At 43.1% G+C, this 19,066-nt stretch overlaps 1 protein-coding gene across 1 annotated transcript; it reads right to left on the bottom strand.

Moving 5' to 3' along the window:
* Positions 1 to 1,981: 1,981 nt before the first annotated feature.
* On the bottom strand, positions 1,982 to 18,064 carry maneal (mannosidase endo-alpha like). Its single transcript, XM_069681541.1, has 4 exons — positions 16,984 to 18,064; positions 16,349 to 16,458; positions 5,322 to 5,398; positions 1,982 to 2,970 (listed from the first exon to the last, which is right to left on the bottom strand). Exons 1-4 carry the CDS (start codon positions 17,486 to 17,488, stop codon positions 2,334 to 2,336), a joined length of 1,329 nt encoding a protein of 442 aa, XP_069537642.1. The 5' UTR covers positions 17,489 to 18,064; the 3' UTR covers positions 1,982 to 2,333.
* Between the last annotated feature and the right edge of the window lie 1,002 nt (positions 18,065 to 19,066).

The following is a 19,066-nucleotide window of genomic DNA, read 5'->3' as shown; positions in this document are numbered from 1 at the left end:
TTGCCAACTTTAGCATTAAACCATTTCCTAGCTAACAATGTTGTAGCTGCTGCAATACTGTTAGCTAGTTAGCAAGGAATTTACACCTTTCCTATTGTATCATATAACACTATAACACAGTACAAAAAGTGGTTGGAGGCTAACGCTAGCTGTTGTAGCTATAGGTGATGAAATGTGTTGAATAAACTTTAAATATGGCGTACTGTTACTCCAGATTTTCACTATCTATTATCTTCAAGAAACTTGAAGGACAATGTAGCCATGACAGGATAAAGATTTGTCAGATCCCCACAGTTTTTAGGATTTGTAAACCTGGAAGACTTTAGTACAACATTATAACAGCACTTTAGTCCGACAACTCACATCTGTCATAGTTTGAAATTTTCATTACAGCAGCAGAACATAGCTTGTGTTTGCCGTCTAGGCTCTGACCTCATCGCTCCTCGCAGATTTATTTTACATGCAGAAATTTGAGGAGTGATGAGACAATATCTTAAACCCTCCGAGCCAGAGCCTGCAGGTGGATGCTGGGGCTGAAAGTATGAGAGCAGGGCTGGTGCAGGGCAGCGATGGCAAGGCCAGAGCAGAGAGAGAGACCGGAAATCTTGCAGCTTAAATAGACCACCAAATTGGGAGGAAGTGTTTGTCAGAGTCTCTGCTTCAAGTGAAGGAGTTTAAGTATCTCGGGGTCTTGTTCACTAGTGAGGGTAAAATGGATCAGTGCAGCATCAGCAGTAATGCAGGCGTTGTACCGGACTGTCGTTTTGAAGAGGGAGCTGAGCCTGAAGGCAAAACCTTCGATTTACCAGTCGATCTACGTTCCAACCCTCACCTACGCTCATGAGCTTTGGGTAGTGACCAAAAGATACAAGCGGATACAAGCGGCCGAAAGGAGTTTCCTCCGAAGATTATCTGGGCTCAGCCTTAAGCCGCTTTCCCACTGGTCAAAAATCCCGCTAACACCCGGCTTTTTTGCTTAATGGGACAGGTTACAAATGGCATTCAGGCCCGGGTCAAATGACTCCACTTGCAATGGGAAACGAGACAATCGGCATTTATAAGCGGGTCTTCCTGGGTCTCAGCAGAGCTAATAGAGATAGGGTCATGAGCTCGGACATCCGGAGGGAACTCGGAGTAGAGCCGCTACTCCTTCGCATCGAAAGTGAGCCAGTTAAGGTGTTTCTGGCATCTGATTGGGATGCCTCCTTGGCGCCTCCCTTTAGAGGTTTTCTGTGCACCCCAGAGCAGACCCAGAGCACACTGGAGGGGATTATACATCCCGTCTGGCCAGGGAACGCCTCGGAATCCCCCAGGAGGAGATGGAAAACGTTGCTGGGGAGAGGGACGCCCGGGTCACCTTGTTGAGCCTGCTGCCACCGTGACCCGACCCCGGATAAGCAGAAGATGATGGATGGATGGATGGTGTTTGTCAGGTGATTGTGGAGAGTGACGCATGTCAAGTGAGAAATCAGTGCAGCTCGCGTTGCCTGCCTGAACACCATCGCTCCATTTATTATTGTGAAATCAGAGGAATTTGCCACCTTGTGAATATGGTCAATGTTGGCCAAACTATGTAAAAAAGGCCCAAGTTGCAATGACCCAGATGATCTCCTCTGATTGTGTATTTAGATTCCAAACTCTGTTCAATAAAGAACTTGAGTCTGTGTGACTTTGAATGGATCTGACTGGGTTCTAACTGTGCACTACAATGAACCCAATACAAAATGAAACAAAGGAACCTAACTCGCTGCGATTCAGAACTTCAATGCATCCATAATTTAGATGAGCTGTAGCAGCTTCTACTTCAGACTTATCTTTTATTTTCCCACTCACTATTTCACCATCTCCAAACAAATACAGCCTCGAGTCTACACTCTGAAGTACCACGTTTCTTTAACCCAAGGCTCTTTGCAGACTTCTTTGATCATTACTAACATTTCTTGGAAGTTTCTTTTGCAGTGACTCAATGAATTCACCAACATTTAACAGACACAAGTTTTAATTCGTCTTCAAAGAAATACAGGAAAGAACAGTCTTTCATCATAAGAAAGTAAGAAAAAAAACCCTCAGAGCAGAGTCACTGTACAAAGCTGCACTTTCTAAAGCTGTTATCAGGAAATGAGGATTAGATGTCCATCAGTGTGACCTCGCAGCTTCAACACATCAGAGTCATTATCAACCTGTACAAAAGAATGTTAGTGATTAAAAACAGGAAGGGGAGAGCGAACATTTAAAGAACATTTTATCACAAGAGATCAGAGTTGGAGAAAAACACCGAGGTGGATGAACATCAAGTCTTTTAAAGGTCGACTACCATGGAAGTAAAGCCATTTTCACATCAGCCACTTGTCCTTCTCTTTGTTAAAGTTCTCGGCCCATTGGCGCGTAAGCTCTAAGTAGTGGTCTGGTTGGTTGGGAAGGTAGTCCAGGTACAAACGGGTCACTGTTTTCTTGGGTACAGCCTTCTCTATCTGTGTGCCTTCGTGCCATTGGTTAAAGGAAGTGATGGTGACGATCTCTGGTCTGACAGACAGAGCTGCCTGCAGGGACGTCTCGTAGTACCGTCCGTTGACCCGATTCCTGGTGTTGTGGTTGTTCCATGGCCGAACAGCCGTGTCCACGTACCCCGGACCCACACTGGGAATGAAAAGCAGATTGTTTGAATCGCAGAAGGCCTTGATGGCTTTCCAGTTCTGGTGCGAAGAGCCAAAGGAGAAGCCGTTGGAGGCGAAGTAGGTGTAGATGCCATCGAAGCCGCTAGCTTGGATGTCATGTTTGTGGCGCTCCTCGACGATGAGGGCGACGAAAACACCGTCGTAGGGCGTGCCTCTGATGCTATGGGAACCTTTAGTCGTCAGGAGCTCCGCCCAGGACTCTGGAGGCGTCAGGTAGGAGTCATACACGTAAAACAGAGGCAAGACCCGCCCTGTGCTGGACCTGAATCTGTAGAAGGCGCCGTGCTTTCCATACCTGAGAGGAAGAAAGGAGAGGGGAAAGGAGGGAGAAATTCAAGCTCTTGCACTATGTGCGAAAAACATTTTTAAAGCCACTTTATATTGATTTTTGGTTCAGCCTGCATCAAATCCCTGGCACAGCAAGATTAAATGACAGAGATAAATGGTGGCTCGCTTTGCTTGGTGTGTTCTGCTACAGGTTCTTTTTACTCTTACGACCACCAGGAGCTGCCAAAGTCAGAATTCATTATACTTTCTCCTAACGGGATGAGATGGACCTAATAAATATGAAAACGAAGCATTATCTTTCAAAAGGAAGTCGTTTTTGAGGACCAGAAGATCTCATATGGGGATAATTGAATCATTTTACTGTAAAACACCATAAAATCACCAGTGTGTAACAAATTAAAAACTGATATTGCAATGCCTGAACTTCATCTATCCATTAACCATACTGCTTATCCTGTTCAGGGTCGCAGGGGTGCTGGAGCCTGTCCCAGCTGGCAAGAGGCGCAGTCACACCCTGGACTGATCAAGACAGACAACCTTTCACGCTCACACTCACGGGCAATTTAGAGCCACCAATGAACCTAACAAGCATGTCTTTGGACTGTGGGAGGAAGCCGGAGAACCCGGAGGGAACCCACGCATGCACAGGGAGAACATGCAGACTCCATACAGAAAGGCCCACTACATCTGAACCGGGGTGTGAACAGGGAACCTTCTAGCTGTGAGGCGACAAATGTATTACATAAGAATAAAAAATATTGTATTTAATTATGTGCAAAAATGTTTATTATCTGTTTTACTGCTGGTTCACACCAAATATTATGTAGCTCTGTTTAGTCATGTTTACACTTCATTTGCACAAGGAGATAATAAAGTCCTGATGTTCTCACAGGTTCTTCCTAATTAGCCACATTGTAGCTTGTTATTGATAAGATGAGTCAAATGTGTATGTCATATCAAACTACCCATCGAGTAAATAAAATAAGTTAAAGTAAATAAAATTAGAGGAGGTGTGGTGCCTTGTCCACTTTTTACTTGGGCTTGACTGTTGAACGACTTGGCAGAGATGGCTAGCATCTTGTTTTTACACTGATAGAGGTTTTGTGTTTTGCTACCATAGGGAGGCAGGGTCCTGTGAGGCTTTTAGTCAGTGTTTTTTTCATTTAAAGTTGTAATTTCTTTTTCGTTCACCTATGGCGATAAACACGCACAAGCACACCAGACAGTGCTGCATGTGTGACGTCCACGGTTGGCTCCGGTTGTAACTCTTGATTTTCCTGGCTGACGGTCGCTTTCCTTTTCAGACTGTTTGCTTCATCTGAGCGTCGAGTTTGTTTCTTCTTCTTTGGATTTTCACTTATTTTTGAAGTTGTATCTGTAGTCATCCATCTTTTCTTTGTTTGTTCAGCCATAGTAGATTACTGTTTACTCGCAACACTTGCAGAGAGTGGAAAAGCAGCCGCTTAGCTCCGCCTACCCTCTCTGGCAGACCAACCACTGCTGGATGATGGAAAACGCGTCACTAACTGGGCCACGCTTGGGATTTTTTCTGCGAAGGTCACCACAGACACCCAGTCTGTAATACTGACAATGCAAAGGCTTTCATCAGTGGGCCATAGGCTCAGTCAGCATTGTGTTACCTCATTTGACAGATAGAGACTTAACAGACATTTTTTTACATGAAAATCTTTAACTATAGTTTCAAAATGAATGGTGCTAAAATGCCACATATAGCACCTTTAATACAACTCGAGTTTTTGTCATTCAGAAAATATGTGTGCTTTGCTGAACTCTCTCCAATGACTGTTTCATTTCATACAGACGGTGAGCACAGTGTGTTCTGAAAATACTGGCAGCGGTATAAAATCCAGAAATGAGATTCACCTCTGTCTGCGCTTTGATTTCACTCGAGTCTTGTATCAGTATAAACACAGCATCACTGAGGCTCTTTCTTCTTGTTCCCGGTCACAGCGAGAGATCACGGGCGGCTTCTTTCCATTGAATATCGTATTAGATGAAACACTATCTGATTAGCCTCACAGCCTCTCACAGTCTCTCTCTTAGAGCTGATATATTTTATATGTTTTGCTTGAGCTGAACATCATCAGACGTTACAGGGTAGACGGAGAGTGAGGCTGTCTTTCACACATTCAGACCAAAAGCTACCTGCTGATCTCTTACAGCCGGATCACAGGGAGACATCTATATTTAACAACCACCATCCTCGTCTTCCCGTATCAGACTTCATGTTTCACCAGATCTCTGGGCTTCTCGCGTCAGCGCCACTGATACGCAGAGCAGAGCGTGACCTTTGAAAACAAACCCAGCAGAGGAAAGTGTAGCAGAAAAACAGCTTACTTGTCAATAATGTATTTGATGTTGTCATGCATGCTCTGGTCCGTCCGTCCTTTGTATGGCTGGATGTGAAAGGCCACCTGTGCAGAACACATTGAACACGGACGTTAAGAAAATGATTCTCACAGCATCAAATGCACAAAACCCTGAAAAACAAGCTGTTATGCAGTGAATTTCAAACTCAGCGTGTTCATTATTCAGTGTGTTATTTGTGTTGATGGACAGGCAGCATGAAGGGAGGATTTAATTAGTAGTCTGTGGACCTCGCTAATTATTCAGCCTCCCTGTCTGTGAAGCACAGAGCTTATTGGAAGTCAGTGTGTGCTCACTCTGGAGGTCCTTGTTTCACAGTGGTGTCATGTTTTTCATGTGAATGTTCAGATATGAAACTGCTCGATATCCTGAAACGATTGGGTTCATTTTATGGCTAAATGCAAGCACATCTAATGACAGTCACAGGAAAATATTAGGGAGCAGTTCTCCCCTGGAAAAAGCTCCTGTCAGTCAAAGCTGGTGTTCTCTGTAATCGATAGAAGCAATAATATGTGAAATTGGCGCCATAGCTGTGGAGAAAGTCGTAGAAACAGCTCGTGGTTTCGCCCATTCTACATTCCTACAACACCCAGCATGCATTGCGCTCCTCCCTCTGAAAGACGCTGGAATGTAATACTACCTTTTTCCAGTCAAGGACATTGATCGCTGCAGGGCTCAGAGCGGTACAGAATCAGACATACGACGAGAATATACCGGTGGATCGTCTAAAAAATCTTCAGGTCTGCAGTCTACATTTCAAACTTGACGATTTTGAACGAGACATGACATCGGAGGCGGGCGTCCTAGATTAAGGAAGTGTAGTTTAGCTCCCTGGCCAGATGACGTGTGTCATGTAGTCGGGCGAAGGTTATCTAGGGCCCATTGGAGAACCGGATAGCGTCCTCCAAAGGCACAGAGCCAAATTTCATTTTTTTCCTACCATAATGGCATTAGCCCCCCATGATAGCATGGTAGGACTGAGGTTGAAAATAGGCAAACTGGCCCTTTAAAGCCTCTACAAAAATAAAAATACATTGATATCAAGTCTCGTTTATCATCCACAAAATAAACATTCATACATAAAAACTCCAGTTCAACGTACAGTGTTGTGCTGTCCTAAACAGAGTTTGAGTCCCTACGTCTGGACAGTATTCATTTCAAATGATCACTGAATGGTGAGTTACAAAGTGTTGTTATCTATATGATAATGGATAGCAACGCTGGATGTCAACAGTAACATAGCTACCATATGAGTTCATCCTGTGATAGGTTTTTATGAATAATTCTGTAATATCTGTAAAAAATATCCAAGCCTCACCAGGCCCAGTTCAAAGCCAACATCAGAAGAGCTTAGAGAAACTTAAATAAGAATATTTCAGTTTTGGATTGAAACTAATTTCTTACTTACTTTTTAGAAGCTTACCCTCATGTACATGAACCCTAAATAACATAAGAAGAAGGTGATCGTGTAATTGGATTTTCAGTGGCTTTAAAGTTCAAGATTTCATGAAGCTTCTGCCAAAAATTAAAGCTCCTGTGAGGAACTTTTGGTTCGTGTTGATTTTGGCGCCCCCTGTGGACAAAGCTGTACCTCTCATCTCTTTGCTGATTTTGTCCTGTACATGCTTAAATGGTGGTTTTTAAAAAAAACAAAGGCAGCGTGCAGTTAACCGCTTTATCTGACACCTCCCCCCCACCAGCAGGTTCAGGCATTAAAAAAACCCATATAGAAATAATCAATCTCATTGCTGATGGTCTGGTTTGCCTTTGTAGGTCATATAGAGTAAGCTGAATTAATTTCAGTCTGTTTCATAACCAGCGAAAAACTCCTCACAGGAGCTTTAACTATTTAAAACCAAGAAAACAGCTCATTTTTCTATTTAGACCATTTGTTGAAATAATTTTGGAAAGCTTGTGTTTATCTAATGTGTGAGAAATCATATAATCCTGTGTGGAAACACAAGTATACACTATATTCTAGTAACATTGTGTGTTTTAAATCATAAAGTTCTGGATGATTTTTAAAAACAAATTCTAAATGAGATGTAAAACTAACTGTGCAGGGATATCACCCAAAAACTCCAGAGCAGCTGCCAAACACCTGCAGCTGACACGATCAGTTATGAGGCTGCAATAGATGAGATTTAATAAAAAGGAGGTGTAACTAACGTATAATCTGCCCAGAGACAGGAAGGCTTTGCAGATTATAAAAATACCAACTCTAAACTTTGCAGTCAGTTGCATCCAGGCGTAACTTAGAGCTTACTGTTGTAGTAAGAATAGAAGAGAGAGATACTTTTATTTATCCCCGAGGGGAAATTCAATGTTTTCACTCCGATTTAACGAACATGCTGCACACACAAAGGTCCGAAATACACACATGCACAAACAGGACCCTATGCATGCACTAATGAGAGATGTCAGAGTGAGGGGGCTGCACATGGACGTGCGCCTCGAGCAGTGGGGGGATTCGATGCCTTGCTCAAGAACTCGACAGTGCCCTGCAAGGAATGGCATCTTTTGAGCTACCAGCCCCAATTTCACACTTGGTCCGTATCGACTTGAACTGTTCCCAAGCCACGTCCCGACAGACTGAGTTACCGTCTTTTCTATACACAGTAAACTGTCTTACATCAGAATCTGCCAGTATCCAGTGACTTCCTGCAAGATTTTATCTTTTCTTGAGAGCATTGTTGATTAGTTCTAATAGTGTTTTTAATGGTTGCTGGAAAGGGGTCCAGCCCTCTTTCTGGTCTTTAGGGTCAGGACCCTTCTGTCACGACATGTGGAGGCGTGGCAGTCATGCTTGATTGACATCTCCCTTACTCAGCTTCATGCAAAGCAATGGCAGAATGGATTTAAGTGCAGCTTTAAGTGTCTGAGTCAGAATCAGAGGAGGGGGCAGAAGAAGAGCCATCTAAACATTTTTCATTTGAACTGGTCGATAAGTGGCGAGTTTAAAAATTGTGTTGATATCCATATCACAGTTAACAGTTAGCTTACACATGCAACATCATTTGTCTTCAAAGCTATGAACGCATTAGTCACTTGTGGCTCTGTAGCACTGGTTCGTGCTGCATCACTACGAATTTAAACTCCACTCAACAGTCACAGCAAAATATAAATCCTCAAGGGCTGCACTGAGCTCCTGCAGCGGAAAATAAACATCAGTAAACACTGGGCGGCTGTGGCTCAGAGATAGAGTGGGTCGCCCTCATATCGGTGGGTTGGTGGTTTGATCCCCTTCATGTCAAAGTATCCTTGTTATATGGGCATGCATGTCCCATGTCCATTGTGTGTAGCCCTACATGCTGAATGATCTGTAGTCAGTAAAAAGTAAAGTAATAAAAATAAACTTTTATTTAGATATTTGCATGCAAAAAAGGTCAGCGGACAAAAATATCCACCGACGGCAACACTTCAAAAGTAGCCCAATTCCACGGGAAAACCACAGACTTGGCAACACTGCCATGAGATTCTTATTAACAGTTAGAGGGCTGTTGCGGATTTGGGTTTCCAGAGGCTTTAACGACCGATGATCTTTCCAGTGTTTTTATCTGTATCTGCTCTACATACAGTAAGCCATAAATGATGTGTATTTATATCATGTCTGTGGTCAGGTTGTTGAGCCGCTCTCTTTGGGCTTAACTCCAGTTTCCCTGGATCACAAATGTTGCTCACTATTAATAGAATTTTAATTTATCAAAGATCCTCTCCTTCCAGACAGGAGTCTTCACAGTGACGATGCTTTTACACTCTTATTTCATCACTGCAGCTCAGAGTAACATGAGGCAGCAGTGTGATAATTACAAACAAAAACTAAATCCTGTTTTGTTGTTGAAATAATCCACACAGTGTTAATGAGCTCCTGTGATTATAAACGCAACATTCAGTTTGAAAAGAGCTCATCCAGAATGAACTACTTTTCCTCTCTGATTTAACAGCATGAGCAGTCTCACATTTCATCTCTTTATCTGCATTACAGAAAACTATTCAGAATAGTTTGACACATTATGACACCACAAAGACAGAAGTGCTCTCATTAACTGATCATTCACAAATTATTTATCTTAGCTTTACTTTTAACGCTTGGCAATCATCTCCTGTGTTTCTACAGCTTCCTTTTCTTTTTCTACTTTTGTGACTATTCCTCACATTTCACTACAATCAGTGTTTCCTTTCTGATTACGCTAGAACTGGATTTTCCTGCAGACAAATGACCGCTTGTTGTCATTTCACATTAAGTGCTTTTGTCACTTGTCATTTAAAACCTTTCACACAGGTCTGTCTAGACTAGATTTTTCATCTGGAAGACCAAAAGTAAATGTAAACTTACTGTACTTACTTCTTGCCAAGTATTGTAATCATGTTTGTCATTCATTGTTATCTACTTGTGCACTTTACCACGATTTATGGTGGCGCGTCCATCCAAGATGGTGGCACGTCCCAACTCATGCAACGTAAGCTATGCTCTTTAAACTTCTTTGTGTAGTAACACTTGCTGCTAATGACTTTATTGTTGCATCAATGGCGAGTTGCACGTTCAATTCTGTTGTACTTTTCCCCAAACCTAGCCAATAGGATTAAACCTAAACTGCATTCTTTTTAACATCACTAACAACGTGTTAGAGAGGCTTTTTTCAGCCATATGCACAACCGACACGTAATGAGGTGAAATGAGGTCCTAGTCATTCTATGCATTTCTAGAACTGATGACCACCACATGTAAAGGTTGTTTAATTTAATGCTTACCAGTTGGCTGCTTTTGTCGCTGGAGCTCAGGATGGATTTATTTCTTTAATATAAATTTGAACGAATATGTGTGCTTTGGTTTGTGGTCTCTGTTTCTTGGTGTCTTGTAAGCCTGTTTTGGGCTGGACATATTATATATACGTGACACAGTAATTAAAAAAAATCAATCGATCAATCAACCAAAACTTTCCAACACCTGAAAACACTGTTAGAGCCATAGAGAAAATTGGGTTCATATTAACAGATCGTGCCTCATTTCAATATAGTTATATTAGAACTGTGGTATTTACTGTTAGTTTGTATATTTCTATAATGTTTCATCTTGTGTATATCATAGCAGATTTTATAAAGACATTTGTGCATGTAAAATTTTCTAATCCTGCTATCGTAAATTGTTGCTGGTGTCGTAAAGCACGGCCAAGTATACGATAACATCTTGTAGTCTTGTTTTTGTTTATAGGTTGAAAGTCAAGAGAAAAGTTAGTTTTATGTTTGTAGCTGTCGACTTTTGATTATTAAAGCATCTAATTGTTATATTCTACATCTGTCTCTTTCATCCTTTGGATCACGTGGAAGTTTGCCTTTTGGAGAGCACCTGTCAGAAACCTCACGTCCTGCAAGACTGGCAAAGGTTTTTATTTAAAGTCGCCACAACAAACACACTTTGATGTGTAAAATTGCTGTAAAATGTCCCATTAAAAAAAGACATCAAACCCATTTACTATCTTCTGTAACTTTTAGATATAAGTGCAGCTTTATTCTACCTTATTAACCTTATTAACCTCCACGGTTATTTAAACCTCTTTGATTGCATGTGTCCTCATGTAGAGCTGTTAGAACATGAGATGCAAACAATAATGGACCCACTGACTCCTCTGTAACACCAATGATAATCAAAAGCTTCACAGGTTCCCTTTTGGTTCGCTAAAAGTCAGAACATGTTCCAATAGAGGCATTTATCTAACCCTTTCATTCTGATGCAGCCGTACTGAATGTTCCTACATTCTTGCATGGACACTCGTGTTTCCCTGACAAAAATAATTCTCCATTGGACAGACACCTGACGAGAGAGAGAACGTGCAGGGAGACAGTGGCCGTGTCGTCGGGTTTAAAGATAGAAGCAGACAGAGCCTAAGTTTAGCCCGCAGGATGCTCAGGACTTCTTGGAAACGGAGGTGAGAAGGGGGAGGAGGAGGTGAAGCAGATGCTCTCTTTCCACAAAGGATTGACATTTTATCTGTCTGCAAACTCAGGTAACACAGGATGACATCTATTCCACTGACCTGACCTGTCTCAGAGTCTTTTTGTCTTTTTAATTAGACATTTAACTTCTTTGTAATAAATAAAACTTTAACAAACATCTGCACTCTCCCTCTTTGGATTCATTCGATCCACAGGGAATTTTCCTTCATATGCAGCAGAAACAATTTAAGATGAACCACTTAACACATGAAAAACACAGGTTATGATCATGACATCACAGACAGCCGTGTGTTATTTTCTCTGTCAGGAGCTGAGGGCAGAGTGATGGATGCCCTCTGTCCAGGACAAACTGTGGCACGCTTGTTTGCCTCAGTCACAAAGGGAAGAAAGGTCTACTGCAGCTAAACCGCACACAGTAAAGCATTGACGGAGCTGTCGAGCCACAAACACCGAGCGCTCGACGCCCACTCCATCTTTCAAAAGAGGCTGCAAGGTCTTCCTAAACAGTTTCCATGGTAACACGGCGGTGTTTGGCGCGGGCTCGAGCTTGTCAGCCGTCTCGACTGGTTGGAAATCATGAAAGGCCAGCGAGGTAAGACGCGGCTCAATCTGGTCCTGTTGGGCTGAATAAAGCGTGATGGATGCAGAGGGCTTTGTTGAATCAGGTCCCCTCCTGCGGCGCAGACAGACTCTCATATTTACACTGCGGCTCTCTGGTGTCACGTCGCTGCTGCAACAAACAGGCCTCCTGAACACTTCTCACCAATGTTTGGCTTCTATTCAGATGATGACAAACTCTAACCTGGAGCGGTGTTACATCACCATGTCGGTGCACGCTACATTAAGTCAGCTTATTATGTAAACTGAGATGATGAATTCAAAAGTGCAGATGTAACATTCTTCTGCGAGAGGCTACATCGCTTCCTGAGCAGGAATAATTAGACATCCTGCGACATGGCCTGATTAAAAGGGTCATTCTGGTCCTTTTAAACCACATTCTATCATATGGTCTTAATGACTAAAAGGTACAAAATATATTAAATTGATTCAGTAGATTACTTCAGCCTGCAGCCCCAACAAGCTCTTTAATGGCTACGTAATTTCAACAAAGTACGGCCACTATAAGTTCATGTTTTTACCTCCGAGATGTACCTTTTAATTATATAGCAACAGCAGAAACAAAGCCACCAGAAGCACTTTACTTTAACTCTCAAAACATGGGAGTTGCTGGTATGCTGCTACCTGAAATGGTTAGTTGTTGCCCGATTGCACTCATCCCGCGAAAGCCAAATGCTTTGAGAGACTACAAACGTATCATCCCTGCCACCTTAGACCAGCACCACTTTGCTTATCAGGCATGTAGATTAAGAGGCAATCTGCGCTGCCCTTCACACTGCCCTTGATCACCTAGTCGGGATGCTTTTCTTGGACTTTAGTTCAGCCGTTAATACTTTCAATCCCAAAAGCCGAGTGTCCAAACTTCACACACTGGGCCTGAATACAACTATCTGCAACTGGACTGGACTGACCAACTGCCCTCAGACTGTCAGGATGGGGGAACAAACATCTTCCACCCTCATCCTGAACACTGGTGTTCCCCAGGGGTGTGTGCTGAGGCCTGTTCTGTCTGTCCTCTTCACCCATGACTGCCCACATGTCCATGCAACAAACACCATCATAAATTTAGTTACAGATGAGTCAGCAAACATAGATGAGGAACCTCCTAACAACCATTCTTAATAACAAGAAGACAAAGGAGATTGAACAAACCCCAGCCCCATTTGGATGCACAAGGACGTCTCTATTCTCTGAGAAAGCTGAGGAGAGCCAGTCTGCTGCAGAAGCTGCTGTTTAACTTCTACAGGTGCACTGTGGAGAGAATCGTCACATACTGCATCACAGCGTGGTTTGCCAGATGCACCAAGAAGGGCCGGAGAGCACTGCAGAGGACCATCAGGGCAGCCTTGAATATCACTGAGACCCAGCTGCTGGCAACTGAGGACATCTATCAGGCCTGCTGTCAGGACAGAGCCTCAGGAGGCTTTCACATTACGGACCCAGGCCCGTATCTGTGTACACTTGACCCCAAAGTCCAGGTCGTTTGATTAGTGTGAACACTGTGTACCACACCCGGGCACGGTTCGTCGATCCGTGCCCAGGTCCACTTGAAAAGTTGTTCTCGAGTACAGTTCATGCGTAGTCGGATACGGTTCTCATCAGGTGTGATCAGATCCATCCTCTGAACTGCATGGCCATGGCTGATACCGTGGGAATGTAAGTGAGAGGGTCCCTCTTGAGATTTTCTCCAAAACATGAATAATAGTCGGCATAGTGCGAAGGTCGGCTCCATTGTATGGGCTTGGGTGAGATAAAGAGAATTATGGGGGTTACTTTGGGAAACATTGCGCCTTAACACTAAACTGATAAAGGAAGCGAAGAACAGTCTGATAAACTAGCAACTCGATAACAAGAAAGCCTTGTTGTTAGCTTTTTAAAGATTCTTTTCTGCTCTACTTAAGTTGACTTTTCTCCTGTTTTAGGACTCGTATCCTGACATCAACATTTCAGTGTGCAAACAGGGTCAATCTATTCTTAATTAATCACATGGAGCACTACAGCTGACTATAGATCTGCCTGCCTGATCTGGTTTGCATGAGATTTGGAACGGACCTCATTTTGCTCTTAAATATCGGCTCCTGCTGCGTTAAAAGCACTATATTAAATGACACACACGACATTTCCTGAGCGAAGCCACACACACACACACACACACACACACTCGAGTGCTCACGAACACAGACTCCCGCCTGTGCCTTGTCAGCAGCGGCAGCTCTGGTGCACTAGAACAGCGGCGTGTTAGCCCTGGGGTCAGCTGTGCGATACACACTGTTGTGTAAGTCTGACTGAGACACACACACACACAGAGACCCAGTTCTCTGTGTAAGACTTCCATATAAGGAGCATGAAAGTAGACTGAGGCAAAGCTCTTCTGCCCTCTGAGTGCTGAATCTACAGTCTGCGCTCAGCTTGTTTTGCCGTTGCTGTCACAAGCACCTTCAGCATCTTTGGGCTTTACGGTGTCAGACCCCCTCTGTGACTTTGTTAGATAGAGTGGTGCATTGAAATAGAAAATCTACCCTAAAGCGCTTCCAGTCTTTAAAAATAGCTGAAAAAGCGAATGAAAGCAGAACATTTTCATCCCTCTGCAGCGTCCGTATTACTGTAAATGTCAGGATTCGAGGTCAGAGCATCGGAATTGAAGATGGCAGTGAGACCCACCGGTAACAATTCCTTCACTGTCAGGAGCCTCACTGGACCAGAATGCAATGCAGCTGCAAGACATGCTGCATTTGAAATAAAGGGCATGACACACTTCTTCTCACTGGGATAACTGCAGTCTTAAGGACCCGACTCATCAATATTTAAAGGCAACATTTCCATCAAAGTGAATCCGTACAAATCTTTTTCTTATATCCAATTTTTTGTCATTGCTAACGCTACACAGAGTCATAGTTTATTATCTGTGTGCCACCATTCACATTGATATAACCTACTTAAAAAACAGAAATTTAGCAGCCAATGAAAGGAGCCTAAATACTTCATCAGGTTTTAATATTGTATGTTAAAAATAACTTTTCACACATGGAAAAAGATTTTTCAGGTGTGTCACAATGATACTCCTGTTAGACTAAATGTGACAACATTTGTTTGAGTTACAAAAAGGAGCTCGCAGCTAACAATCAATCTTGATCCTGAATGATGTTGTTTTAATTGACTGTGAGAGCTTTAGCAAATGAGCAAGTTGCTTAAATTAAACTGGCAGTGACTTGCTCATAATAACTGTAAGCTAGCTAGCTAGGAAAGATATCTGCTGTGTCCTAATCCAGGGGCTGCATCGTTCGACATATTTGAAGGCTGATTGTGTCACAACGGCGTGTCGAAGGATGTCCTATTTCGAAGGCTCTTTCAGATGCGTCAGACAAATGCTTCCTCCTTTTCCCGGGCCCTGAAGGATCCATCAGGTGCATCCATCACGGCCCAACATATCCTGAGATTCATTGCGTGCCAATCCGAACAAGATGGCGGACTCTCAAGTGGCCGAGGAATACACTTTAAATGTAAAAGTTTTAGGTTTTAACTCAATTTAAAAGCTAGAGACACAAATGTAAAAAAAAACAAAAGGGCCCTTGAAACAAATTATCTTTGAAATGTTAGGTGACGTTAGTTATGACAGCTAGTTAGCCTGCTAGCTACCCGTTGCTAGGTGACAGGAGCTGCGTCTTGTGACGCAAGGTTAAGGGCGGGAACAGCTGGTGACGCAAACAGGAAATCCTCCGTAGACCTGACTGGCTCATTTCAGTTCAGCTTTAGTGTCTACACAGGCTACGAATGACTCTTCAGTAGACCGGGCCCTTCGAAGGATGCAGCCCCAAAATTGAGACACAGCTACTGAATAGCATGAGCGTGGCTTTTTAGCTTGGCACCTACAGTAGATTACCAACTAGCCCTGAGAAAAGGGTCTGTGTAATCAAGCTAGTACTACTCATTGTATAAGGACATACAGGTAAACACATGCTATTGCTATCTTTACCTACATACAGATATCAATGCAACACTTAGCATACCAATAAAGACTAAAACAAGAAGATGTTTACATTTCAAAAAAAAGATGAGTCATGATCATTTCCATGAGAGGGTTGAGTTGGAGAGGAGCAGCTAATGCTACCACTAGCTTAATTAGGAAGGTGCATCTGTAATCCAGAGTAACTGTGATATTAATTTCTAATGCTAGTGCTAATTTTGGTAGAAGCATATATATTAAACTGTGTTATATGTAGCTGATACCAAAATGATTTAATCATTTAAAAAGTCCTTTAACACAGAAATGAAATCGGATAACATTTCAGATTCAGTATGAATGCACAGCTCTTCATACAAGGATAAAAGACATACAGTTAGCTGTTCTCAGCTTCAACATTTAACTGTCATTCATTCAGTAAATCATCAGAAAGGAAAAACATACCGGTTGTCTCACCAGTTACCTTGATGCTGTGCCTGTGGGCGGCGTCCATGACAGCAGGAACCAGGTCCTCGGTGGGCTCCCCGTGGTCGTCTGCCAACCCGGGAGGATACCAGGACAACACCAGCACCCCTACAACACCACAGCCGGGGGACAGAGTCTGATCTGAGTGCAGTTTGAAAGTGATGAATGATGCTGCTTTGCCCTCTGTTGTTTTTTATTTGATAGTGATCATTGAAATAACAGCATACAGTTTGATTTGTGCTCCTTGTAACTTTGCTGCTGGCTCGACTGCGCCTGCGACCAGACTTCCATCACAACACTTGAAAATATGTACAACTCAAAGTTGTGTTATGTTATTAGCTCATGATCTTTTGTTAAACCTAAACAAGTAGTGTTGGTGCATGCTAAACATTTAACCAAAGATGACCACTTCATTTTGTGAAAGTGCCACAGCTTGGTTACATTTAGGCATCAAAACCTTGATTAGGTTGAGGAAAAGATCATGATTAGAGCTTCAATCATATTTCAGTTATATTTTTGTTTCACGGGGGATATAACGACCTCCTGACTTGAAGAAAAAAGGGCTTTGGGGGACTTGGCTCTGTAGGAGTGCCACCGTACAATAACAAGGGAAACATGTAGATCCATTGTTACCTGCTGCAGCCGCTTCTATCTGGGACATGTGTGACTCCAGCACCTTTGGGTCCCTGGAGCTGTAGGGTCCCTGCTCGGGGTAAAAACTTGATGCAATATCTTCTGGGGGTGTGTGCCTTCCTTGGGCATGACTGGCTGCGATCTTTGGGTCCCAGTGTGGCACCAGCACGTGATCCCAGTGAATGTACTTGTTGTCCATGCTGGGGGAGCCGTACCACAGGTAGTAGAAGATGTGAACATCGTAGAATATGCTGTAATCTCGGTCTGATTTGGTGAAAACCACCTTCGTGTCGCTGCTGCCCATGTGGAACTGACCCGGCGACACCACCACGTCTTTCACATCCAGCCGCCTCCTGTCGGACCTCTCCCCGATGAAGTCCATGCCGGGGGCCAGGTCCGAGAAGCCGTCGCTGGGCTTCAACGTCCTGAGCCCCATCATGGCCCCGAAAATAAAGAGCGTGAAGAGGAAAAGTGCCACGAGAGCTTTCCTGCGGAGCCGAGTCATTGTCGCTGTCCGTGGTGCTGATGCAGGGAAACGGCCAGACGAGAAACCAGCAGGGGGGGAACACGGGTCCTCTTAATGCCGACAGCAGCCCGTGAATGCAGGCATCGTCTCTCAGCAGGAATCGGCGTCGAGCAGGTAAAAAAAAAAGCGCGTTCAGTCACTGCAGCGGCTGTTAAATCACCACAACAATCTCATCTCACTTCCATCACCGCGACCTGAGGGAATCACGCACTGTAATGCTCCAGCATACCGCCTCCTGCACAGCCATGATGGTTTTATTCTTCCTCCATCCTTTCATTGGAGAGAAAAGTGAAACATCGATTTGAACACTCCACAGTTCCCTCATGTCTCGACAGAAAACAGAAGGCAGTCTGCTCTCAGCTATAAAGCTCCGATGAAGCAGCTCTGGTTACCTTTGTTTTTCATCCATTGGTTGTCCTCACTGTTCGTCTGCGCCTCATTTCTCCATCGAACTGTTGCAGCTGCTCTTCCTGTCATCCCATATTTAAAACTAGGGATCACACCGGGTTCTTGGAAAGCTGCTTGTGCGCTGCCCTACATTACATAAACACTGTTTTTAATGAATGCTCGTGCGAGATGAGAGAATGGCACATTTGTTTCTGTGCTGCGAGCAGGACGGAGGTGGGATTATCTCCAACCGGAAAGAGGGTATGAGGAGTGATTAATGCCACATGTGAAGCAGGAGGAGGAGCTTGAGTGTATCTGTTGGGATTCATTTTATGCATTAGAGACATCTACGTGTAGCCTAAAATACCGTAGTATACTTGTATACTGAAACCATACTGTCCTTCCTGTCAAAGCTTCATTTTACAGGTTTATGAATTTCTAATAGTTTCTCTGGAATTTTAACTTTCTCTTGAAATTTAATGGAAAGAATAATATCATCTGAAACCATAGATTGTAGAGAAGTGAAATTAGCTGCTGTGACATCATCCACCGGGTTGTGGAGTCTGGCCATTTGGCGCCCAAGGTGAGATTAGAATCTTGTGCCCCCCACTGCAAATGGTCAAATTGGTTCTGCAACAAAAAATGTAAGCAAGCAAGTAAAGCTTTTTTTTATAGAGCACTTTTTAAGTGCTTCACAAACACAGGAATAAAAACAAATAAACAAAAGGCAAAATCACTAAACCAAATGAGGAAAAAAACAAACAAACAAACAAATAAGCAAAACAAGAACAAATTTATCAGGCAAACAATCAAATTTGTTTACCTGATGAAGGTCTAGTACCGAAATATTGCAAATAAATATAATTTCTGCAAGTTAGTTCGTGAGTTTACACTTTTTTTGTTGTATGACCCGTTCCTCTCCTACACACGAATGTGTGAAGCGAAGAGACCTGATTGTTCGATTAGTTATTGTAATAAAGATTGATCAAGCTCACTACAGTGTGTTAGGATATGAGGACATTGTGGGGCCTTAGACCCCTGTATGGGGGTCTGGAGGATTCTCTCCCAGGATTTTATTTTATAAAAAGTTCTATTTTGATGTTATGCACTCTTTATTTACATTCAAAGTAATCACTGAAAATTGTGAACCTGAACTGTTATCATTTAACA

The sequence above is a fragment of the Semicossyphus pulcher genome, unplaced genomic scaffold (assembly GCF_022749685.1).
Source record: "Semicossyphus pulcher isolate SPU_LCO1_2020_fin unplaced genomic scaffold, fSemPul1.0.p SCAF_5, whole genome shotgun sequence".
Taxonomy (NCBI): Eukaryota; Metazoa; Chordata; class Actinopteri; order Labriformes; family Labridae; genus Semicossyphus; species Semicossyphus pulcher.
This window is presented reverse-complemented; position numbering and strand designations above follow the sequence as displayed.